At 36.7% G+C, this 11292-nt stretch overlaps 1 protein-coding gene across 7 annotated transcripts in view; it reads left to right on the top strand.

Moving 5' to 3' along the window:
* The window catches only part of LOC143145077 (uncharacterized), a 36581-nt gene extending 25534 nt beyond the window's left edge, over positions 1-11047 (top strand). For all 7 annotated transcript variants that reach the window (XM_076308106.1, XM_076308105.1, XM_076308103.1 and 4 more), the window contains one exon: positions 7529-11047. Coding sequence is in view for 1 of the 7 variants with exons in the window: in XM_076308108.1 (XP_076164223.1) it covers positions 7529-7541 (13 nt within the window). In the remaining 6 variants the exon portion in view is untranslated. The remainder of the gene's footprint in view (positions 1-7528) is intronic.
* Positions 11048-11292: the final 245 nt, after the last annotated feature.

Genomic DNA, 11292 nt, shown 5'->3' with positions numbered 1-11292 from the left:
TTTTAGCCGATCAACAAGGTTCTAAGTTCACGAACATAAGTTCGGAGCTAATAGGACTTGAATAAATAACGCTGGCGCAGACTTACGAGTAACCAACATTGAATCGAATGGGTCGTTAACGATAACTGGTTAAAGTTGGTCTCATTTGAAACAAATTATCCTAGCATACTTCGTGAATTTTCTACACCTGCAACTTTTTTCCTTCTCTTTCTCTTTATGCTGCTATAAGTTTGACCGAATAGAAGTAAATCTCAAGCCTCGCTTTTTTCCACTAAATCGTACACACACTTGTGCCCTTGTTGTAGTTTAATGCAGACAGTATTGTTACATCGGATAATCAAAACTCTTCTCTTAGAAAGTATATATATTAATATTGAGGTTTCGAGTACAATGGTTCGAGGTTCAAATCATGGTCGTTTGGATGTATAAAACACTCGCATCGTTTTTACAAATGTAAAAACGGCAGAATTTTCAGTTCCTCGACGGTTGAAACGTTAACCGTTTTACGTGATTATTTATAGGTAAAAGAAGCGTCACAGGCAATGAAGTTTTTATCTTAACGTTATTTGTAATAATTTCTGAATGAACTGTCTCGAGAAATTTCACTTGAACTTTTTATCGACCTTCGAAGCTTCAACGCGAGTGTGTAAAACAAAAAGTTATTTTTATACCGTGACACGATATTCTCGCCATTATGCGATTCATTGCATATTCATAGAAGTTACGGACGAAGTAGCTCCCTGCGACTGCTTGCGGTTGATTGTCATAATTTGAGGTAATAACGATATTAGAATCAAGGACAAACATCGCTCGTAATCTGCCATTAGCGTCTCGTTTCCCAAGAAACTCGAGTTACTCAACTGGAATTGCATCCACTGTGGAAAACATGGAAAACTGTTGCTCTTCTGCGTACGGAGGATGAAAATTACCAGTTGACTCGAGAAATCGCGAACATTGAAGGCTGGTTTTTGCACAGTGATTGGTGCTCATACCATTATCTCGTATTACATAAAAAAATCTGGATAATTCTTGCAAATGAATTCTCTGAATATCGGATTCAATGTTTCGTACAAAAATGATCGTTTCCTATTTAAACGAATGCACAGATAAATGCACAAAATGCGAAACGTAGTTGATCATTTCAAAGGGTTGTTCACAAAACGAAGATTCTTTGTATTCTTATAGGAATTCGTTATATTTGAATATGTCTAGCGAGTATTTAATCCTTTGGGGTCGGTATCTGATTAGTCTCGACATAGCCATCTTGTTCCAAACCGTGACTAAATAAATCCAACAACATTAATCGGTAAATTTGATCTCGAAAATAATAATATGTTTTCTCATCGATTTAGAAATATTGTACCAAAGATAGAAAATGTATTGTAAATTATTACAAACGTATGGTACAATTCTAAATTTTACATGCAAATGTTAAAAGTATAGAGACAATTACTGTGAAGGACTGGTGATAAAATTGCATTAAATATTCATATCGATGATTATATTCAAAGATATTATAACTATAAAATATGCAGTCTGTATTCGATAAAGATTAATCTTCTAATTATAATTCGGGTACCTATAATTCATTGAAGTAAAATGAATTTCAAAGACGAAACAAATAACTTTAAAATTAACGTTATTTTCATAACGATTCGAAAATTGTTTCGATTGACTGATAATCGTATATAAAATGTATTCCGTCTCCAAAGGGTTAATAGAACTATAGTTTTCGTGTTTTATAGGATGATATTTACAAGGAGATATTTCACGAGCGACGTTTCAATACAGAAACGCCGTGTTTCGGGATTTTTACGCGTTGTTTACTATATGTTAATTTAAATCACAGTTATATTTCCCCGTGTTGTACGTTCACAGCCACGGGTGCAGATCGTTGCAGTTCGTAGAGTTAACAAGAATTACGATTACATAGGAATAACGATGGATAATAATTTTTATATTCGTATCGTTTTCGATTTTCATCTAACGCCATCGACGATTACGGTAAAAATAATAATCGGATACAGTGAATCGGTTACACGCTTTCAGCTGATCTTATCAGACGGTCGTACCTGGATCGCGTTGTTCGTTCGCGTAGATCGAAAGTGATTATTCTTATGGGTGCGTTGTATGCACGTGCATCCAGCAATAAGTGTATTGGATGTGTCGTACGTTGCGAAAACGTATGCACATATATGTAACTGCGGTTAAAATCGATTAGAAGCACGATGTACATTTCTTTTGTTTCTTTTTCTTTTCTTTTTTTTTTTAATTTGAAGCACATCGAACAATGATACATACAAAATTAATCAAACCGTAGAATATTTTCTTTTTTACAATAATAATAATAATAATAATAATACGTGTTATCGATTGAACGCAGACGAAAATACCAGAAACTGCAACAATTTGCATCGAACAACCGTGAAATTAAAAAGTAAAATATTTCTCTGCGTCGTTAAAATCGTCGTTTGAAATATCGAACACGTTTTATTCGTATTTTTCGAAGTATCGGTAAATTCAATAGCGTTATTGTCGAACAGGAATCGCTTGATTTGTATCGTCCGATTTTCATCGAGTTTTAAAATGCAATTACGCGAACATCGGTCGAAATATATAAATTCGTGAGAACGACCGCGGTAACGTGTAGAATTATCGTCAGTATTATTATCGTTTATCATCTCCGAAGCAAAAAGCCGTGCAATTAATTCCGTTCAATCTTTTCCTGCAACACCTGCCACGAGCCGCACGGTTCTAACGTCTAGCAGCAACTTCGTGGATAGGAAACATCTCGCGTGACTGGGAGTAAATTTAGTTATGCTATACGAGGCGATACCATCTAGCCGTACGTAATATCTTTTGTTCGGGCGAAAGATCAAAAAGTTCGAGAGAAGTTAATTTCTACAGTCTGCTTACATTTCAATTGCCGTGCAACGAACGGAACACCACGTATTTCGTACTATTTTACGGGAGAACGTACGTTACCTTAGTTTCTTCTTATTATCGGAAAAAATTTAATTACCTTTCAACGAGATACGAAATCAAGGAATTTGAATATTACGAAGAAAAGAAGTAAGAAATTCGAAAGTTTCGAATCGATCGTAAACGTGCGATGATTTTTCAAATTGCGTCGAGCGTGAACGAACGTGGTACAAACATCGTTAAGAGAATTGAAAAGAAAGAGTTTTTTCTTTTAAGTTTCGATTTTACGTTACGTTCGATACGGTGTGTAAGCTCTTTATAATAATACTTCCAGCATTTCATCTCCTACGCTGCATCTTCAGTTTATTGTTTCGTCAGTGCATTTTACGTAAAGTGAGAGTTTCGATCTTTAATAAGAATACAAGCACGAGCGAAACGAGAAAGAAATTACAATTGATATTTGCACGAGAAATCGATCCTCTTTTGGTTTGATCACGATTTCGGTCCCACCCTGTACACGCAGTTACTCGTGGGAATAACGATACTATTTTTTGTTTCCGTGTCGAATCTTGTTTGAATCGGATCGTGATTTGAGTTCATTCAGCGACACACCTAATACGCTTATGTGCACCATTGCGAGACGAACACGTGCCTCGGTGCCGTATTTAATGCCATTTAAGTACAACAACAATAACACGCATTCGACCGCGTGCACTTAGCTCATTATTATACATTCAGTACAACCTTACATTTGTGATCGCGCTTAAGATACTGCTCTATCTTCGTTCCTGAGTCGTGCAGTATTTCTCGTTGATTTGCAAAAAAAGCTTAGCATTATTTTCAATCGTGGAAACACGCGAAGGGACTATTATGCGAGGTCTTTGAATTTTAATAGGCTGACGTTACGAACAAATTCGTCGGATTGTTTAAAAAATAAAATAAACAGACGTTTAAATACTTCATTTCGATCGAATATTCTGTCCACGATTTTTTTTTCTTTCTTTTCTTTCTCTATAATATGTTGAATGTTAATTTTTTCGTAAGTTTACGACGTATCATTTTGAATTTTAATTTTCAGAATGCATTTATTTTCTTTCTTTATCGATACGATAAGTATCTAATAATCGGTTAAATAATTGTTATATTTATCATACAGAGAGATTTGTTCTATGGGCTGACGATCGTATTGCTTTTTATTTGAACATTTTTTTCAAAAAGATTGTACACTTTACTTCTAGAAACATTTTTTAAGATGGTTTCACCCAAGATATGCGTTCCTGAAATTTAACGATACGAAGCACACTACTATTCAGAAGTCTCGCATAATTTACTACTGTTTATATTATTACATGTATTAATATTTAAGTGTATATTATATACGGTAAAGTGGACTCGATAAAAATTATGGTTCATTTTTTGTACAAACATTCTTTTAATATACCATTTTGTGCATCGAGTCGGATAGAATATAACAAACAATAATTTTCTGTTGGAAATGAGAAAGAGACGTCGAAGTACAATTCGTGTCGGATTTATGCGAGTATTCCAGATTTTTATACGGTTAGATAAAAAGAAGAGGGAATTGAATTTCCTTTACCTTATCGTAAATACCATCGTTAGGAAAAAAATTAAAAAATGGAGTAAAAATCACTGTTATCGTGCATCTGGTTGTTAATTCGAATAATTAAATCTCATTTTACGATTTAATTCCGAATGCGGGAAAAACAGGGCCGCCTCGTGCAGGTGGGCAGGTTGTTCACCGTGCAAGGGTGGTTAATCAACGCCAGCATTCAAAATGCCTGATTAAAAGTTAACCATTTTTTTTTTTTTAACGAACGAAAGTTTTAATTTACGAAGTTTGTCGAGACTCGAAATAATTACAAACTATTTACGATCCACCGCGTCACAGGAACGTTTAACAGATTTATTTATATCGTGTACCGAAAATGATAAATTAATTAAGAATTTCTGTGACACAGAAACCCGCAAAATGAAAATTACAATCCCATAAATATAATTATGAAATTTTTTGCTTCAAAATTCTTTTTTTCGTCCAGTTGTTTCCTTTTTCGTTCGTAATACTTTACGTTACAGGTTGTACACATTCTAGCGCGTGATTACAATAATATACAATGATTATTGATATTTTTATCCTTTTTAAATTACTTTCCAGTAGAGGGGCGTTCTTATAAAAGTTTGCACAAGGCCGGACCTGAGGTTAAATATTTAAAGTCGGTGCTTTTATGGAATTGAAGTTTCTCCGAGTACTAAAATGTTCGTAAAAAGTAAGAAATTGGATATTCTGTGCTGGATAGGTATTTTTAGAGCCAGAGTTCCTTCAACGAACAGTAATACCAGTTTTATCGTCACCCGACATTGGTCGGAAACATACGTACGCCGTAATTGAACATTTACGTTTAGCGATATTCTGTAACTAAAATTTGTAAAAAATGTAATTATTCTTTATATTTTTTATTTGTTTATTTCACCGTGCACCACTTTGAGATTTCGTTTCTTATTCAATCATCGGGTACAGTTTAACTCTCTCGTGATCGAATTTCATGGAAGATAATGGAACCATTTTATCGCAAACGAGTACTCGCATACTTCTGTGTCGGTGAATTCACACAAATGGACCAATGTTTCGATTATATTGCATATTTCTTATAAAAAATGATAGGAGATTTTTACCTGCTTCGGTTGATTATATTTTCGAACAGAATTCTTTTGTCGACCTAGAAACAACGATTGTGTATCACATCAAATAATAACCCGATGTCATTGTTAATTAGACATTTTGGATGAACGAAACACTTCGAAAACATTTGAAATGAAAATTCATCGCTTTACGAACGATTAAGGAGAGTCGACAACAATTATTAATACGATATAATAATCGTTCCTGTTCAGTCAACGAAAGAATTTATTTTGAAAATTTATCGTTTGATAACGGATACGATCAACCGAGTAACCATTGTCTTTAATTATAGTTCAAATACAATATATTTTTTTTACTCTCTTACCTTAAGTAGAAACCGTGTTTAATAATAGAGATGGAATATTTCGTTGAATAGGCTCGTTAATTAACTACGATAAGTTTATAAATACAATACCGTAACGAGGGACAGTTTCATTTTTCGCGCGAAAGAATTTGCTTGAACGTCGAGAGAAAAGTCACGGAGAACTAATGTTTCGAAGATTACTGTTACGAACTTAACGAACAATGTGTAGAGTTATACAGGGTGGTTTGGGAGGAAACGCGAATACTTTGTCAGTGGGTTATAAAATTAATTCTAAGCGAAACGCGTTACATCAACGTGTTATTCGTCTGCACGAAAAAGGTTGAGTGTTTACATCCCCACCTTGGTTCACTGTCTACCAGCTCTCCCCACCATCGCGCGTATTGTCGCTATTGGTCGCTGTCGATTTTCGTAGGGGAGTTAGTAGACTAGAGTGGGGATATATACACTCGTTAGCCTTCTTCTCGGCGACGAACTGTACACAGGTCTGATTCGCAATGGTTATCGAGATACGTGCATTTAAACGCACGGATTGCCGAATAACAAAGAGATTTCACGCAACCATTTATTAATTGTTCGACTAAACGTATATAAATCGTACTAAAAGTGTTTTCGGAACGAACGCTCGTTTCGTGTTTCGATTGTAATACGACGAATTGTTTCGCAAAATCAAAACGCATCCCTTTGTTCGATCGGAAGAGAATCGTCGAACGAAATCGCAAAACAAGATATCATTTTTTCTACGGTGTGATCTCCGTTTCGTTGGGGTGTACAACAAAATTCTCGTCGACGTATGCGCGATTCAGCGACGTACAAAAATTAAGATTAGTTACGAATAAGCTGAGTGTGATTTCTGTGAAATTAACGAACGAACAAAGGATATTTTTCTCACGGTGAATCGCAGTGTGTGTTTATCGAATGCGCGAGTATCAAAAAGCGACGAACGACGTTCTCTCTCGACAGAAAATTCTCACTGTTGCGAAAGCACGCGGGTATTTCCGCGTGTACGGTCGCTGGATGAGATACAGCGAGCTCACGAATCGAATAAGGATGGCACTCGAACGAACGAACTTCGTCGAACAAAAAACACTCGACGAAAGAAAGGAAAAAGAAAGCCGAAAGTAATTAAACGCGCGAGGTACTTACCTACCTCGGTGGTTGTTTACCCGCGAGGGTGCATCGACTGTGTTCAACGACCGAAATAAGAGCTATCGATCTATCGTTCTTCTCGAGCACGTCTTGAAGTGTTCGCTGCGTCTCTTCCGGCGATTATATACAACCCTTTCTCTACGACGAACGGCTACGGTCACTTGTCGGTCGATCGCGTGCGTTAAACGCCCCATAGGCGTTCACCGTGTGCGTACTCTAGATGCACGAGACGATCTTCCGCACGCGGCGTACGTCTCGGCTCGAAGTCGAAGGGTTAACGCAAGTGTCTCTACCGCTCTCGATCGTGTATAAATGCATGCATAGGTGTAACGAACGGGAGCACACTTACAACAGAATTATACGCGTATAAGCGACAGACGACGTAGGGAGTTAACGTTGATTCGATGTTAATACCACTAATTACTGTTACGTTTAAGTGTTTCAGTGTGACGTTAAACAGACACGGTTCGAAACCGAAAATGGTGTGCTCGGATTCGACGAACAATTTATTATCCTCCTCACGTTCTTGTGCAAAGGATCTCTCCTGTTTCCTCGAACTTTATCGCCAACCCCTCGACAAGATGCGAACGATATTTTAATAATACAGATAGGGTAAACAAAGTAACGTACAGGATGTACTTGAGACGAGGTATCCAAATCGAGGAGCGTGTTCTATTCACTGTTACAAAATTGAGATCTTTTTACATTAGAGACTTCTCGTCCCTGCAATTTTACAACATTCGTACGAAACGATTGAACTTTTATTACGAAAAATATAATTTCCGTAACAGTTATTCGTTCAAGTTGAACCCGAACGAGATACGAACAATTCATCGTGTTACAAGGAGAAGAATACGTTTCTAAAATTGGATACCTGATTTTAGTAACATCCTGTAGATATAATATTTTCTACACGCAAGTACAATATTTTATTTTAGGCGATAGTATTTCTGTAGCAGAAGATTAGAGTAAGTAATTTATCAATATTGTATTACTTAACGTTAAAGTATCTCTTGTAATTTCCAGCGGGGTTATTTCACGGTTTCTTTCGTATAGAACATTTACATAGAATACTTGTATGTAAGAAAATTTGTAATAACTTACGGAGCCATTTTGCGTCAAATCGATCACTTTCCGTCCTCGAGATCGCTGGTTCGTTTTTCGCTGGTTTTCAATTTGTTACAAGAACGTAGGACGTTGAAGTTTGTTATTTTTGTCTATTTTCGCGGAAATGGATTGCACGAATAAATTTTTATCTCCGGTGCTACTCGATCGTATCGAGTTCCTCTTTCTTTTGTTTTCATCGAGAGGGATCCGGCTTTAGAAATAAATATTCCTTCGGGTCGAATAATTGTTTTTACAACGGGAAAAGTGTAAACAATTCTTGGTTTGTAAATTTTGCGTCAGGGATCCGGTGTTAAAAATCTTGGAGAAAATGTGACTCGATTCTTTGAAACTATCTCTGTAAAGTGTATAATTTCCAACGTGGTTATTTCACGAGTAACATCTGGACGAGTTGTTAAAGTTTCAGGGAATCGACCCATACGTCCAGCTGTTACGAGCAGCGAACCGTACGGCTTTGAAGTATATCGTATGAATGAGGTCCACGATCGAAATAGGGAAATCTCATGGTTGTTTCAATGGTGTCGTTTGTATCTCAGAAATAATTTTATCGATCCCCTTTATATATTGATCTACATTGAACGAAAGGTGTACCAGGAATTGCCGATTCCGTTTAATACAACGCGAATAAATTCTGTCTTCGTTTCACTGTTAACCGATTATTTTCACCAATGAAACGATAAATCAAACAGTCGGGATTTTGTGTCCGAAAAAATTTTCGCTCAAAATGGCAATTAATAGACGTACAATCTACTTCGAGCAACACCACGTAAGATACCGATCAAGTAATCGCGAAGTTGAAGAATATGTTTCGCGTAGAATTGCAAAATAATAAGGAACATTGTGCTCACGGTTCTCCGGAAATCTTGGAGTGTTAAATTTTGCGGAAGAAACAGGATGCACTATGATCTTTAACCGTGAAGATGTTAATTACGAAATAACGACGCTGGAAATTACATATTTTCTACAGAAGGTTTCAAAGAATCAGGACCGGATCTTTGACTCGAATATTCGCGAAATAAGAATTTGTCTATAATTTTCACGTTGTAGAAACAATTGCTCGACTCGAAAGAAAATTTTCCAAAAAATGAAAACTCAGTATGGACGATAGTTTTGAAGATTTTCGTAAAAGTAAGCAAGAAAGGTAAACTTTCAGCTATCTTTTGAACGAAGTGTAAACCAGTACAACGATTCAAGTTCTATATTTTAATTTTATCGAGATCCCTGACCTCGAGAAAGCGATCGATTTGGCGTGGAACGACCCCTAAGGTATATAATTCGCACGATAATTCGAACGAACCTTGTATGTACAAATTGTTTCGACATTCGATTGTGATAACGTCAAAGAGATTCCAAAGAGTTGCCTGCCTAATTGCACGGATAGTTCTATTTATATTCGCGAATTCTACAATTTACTCGCTCGAGGAAATCTCGCGGAACCATAGTCCGCAAACTATAGTAGTCCCTCAATTATTCGATTCAGTAGGGGAGAAGGGTTGTTTGGATAATCGAGAGAGTTGAAAAATTAGGGGATTTTTTTCTTAGAGTATCTGGTAGGTACATATACATACATTGGTATAACATCCATCTGTTCTTAGAGTATAATACATGCTTTGGTTAACTTACATTTTAAATAACAAATCTCACGAATTTTTGTCGAGTTGAATTTTGAATATAAACGTGAATAAATAAAATAGGGACGATACGGTTCGTTTATGTTTTAGAACATTGCTCGTTTACTTATTTGATAACATAATTCGAAAGACTAGTTGATAAACAATTCGCAAGTTGTGACTTTCGAAGTTGTATCGCTTTTACAGCAAATGAGCTTTTTCTTTTACAATTACGTGATGTCAAATAATTGAGGGACTACCGTGTATACGTACACCCTCGTCCAGAAGTATTGGAACACTTATCGAAAGTGAATGCAAAATTGTTACAAACTTATCATCGAAAGTCTCGAAGAAACATTCCCTCGTTTGGTATTCTACATTGCAAAAGAAGTAGATAATTATCGTACATGGACTTTTCGGAACGATATTACGTCTCCTTTTATGCAAAAAAAAAAAAAAAACGAAATTCTTGTTACGCAAGAAAACAACGTTTCAAATCCTTGGAAATAATATTAGAAAGTTTGTTAGAAGAATCGTCTCGACGATAAAAATTGATTTACCCGCAACGAGAATCCGATTTTTCTCCAAACGTAGTTTTCACCATTTTTTTTCTACAAAAAATAGCGAGTGTTCCGATACTCGCGAACAAGGGTGTGTATTTTTTACGCTACGATGCTCCTAAGTTCCTAAACGGTTTTTCGTAACAAAAAGATAAAAGAAGAAAGACGGAACAGTTGCTCCGGTTTCGTACTTCGTTATCGTTAACGTGCGTCGACGTTAATCGGGTACGAACAGTGTGCCACCGTCTGTCGTTCGGCGTTGATTTCCCGAATTATCAACGAACGTGAAAAGAACGAGCGGGAATCGCGTGGAAATCGAAGGGTAGAGCGTGACGAGGATAATAACGAACGTCGAATCGATCCTATCGTTTCTCACCGTTCGCCGATGCGAGATGGCTGCGATGTAGGTACTTAAGGATTCGTGTGATTCGTGATTCGCGAAATTCGTTGGCTCGTTAAATTAATTGCGTGTCGGATTGGAATGATGCTCGCCTCGACGAGATTGTTATCGTTGTACCTAAAACTAATAGATATTACCGTAACGAGACGCACTATCGTTCTCTCGCTATTTATTGTATTGTAACGGTGGGTATGATGATATACCGAGAAATAAAACTATTATTACTCTAAATAAATGTTGCTCGATGCCACGTGAAAGATTCCCCGTGTGTTCTCTCCTTGCCCGTTCCCTCGTATTTCGATCGATTTACTTCGGTGTACACGTTCCATTATTCGCGTACGATGCGTGGGATATCATTTCGTGAAATGCGTAAGTACGTTCGTATATCAGCCCGGGCACTTCCGTTCGGATCTTCTCCGGAAGTCGGCCTCTTAAATTCTCACTGCTCGTATTTCGAAGACAAAGCCACGGATTGCGAAACGATGAATTAACTCTCGATTTTTCTT

The sequence above is a fragment of the Ptiloglossa arizonensis genome, chromosome 3 (assembly GCF_051014685.1).
Source record: "Ptiloglossa arizonensis isolate GNS036 chromosome 3, iyPtiAriz1_principal, whole genome shotgun sequence".
NCBI lineage: Eukaryota > Metazoa > Arthropoda > Insecta > Hymenoptera > Colletidae > Ptiloglossa > Ptiloglossa arizonensis.
This window is presented reverse-complemented; position numbering and strand designations above follow the sequence as displayed.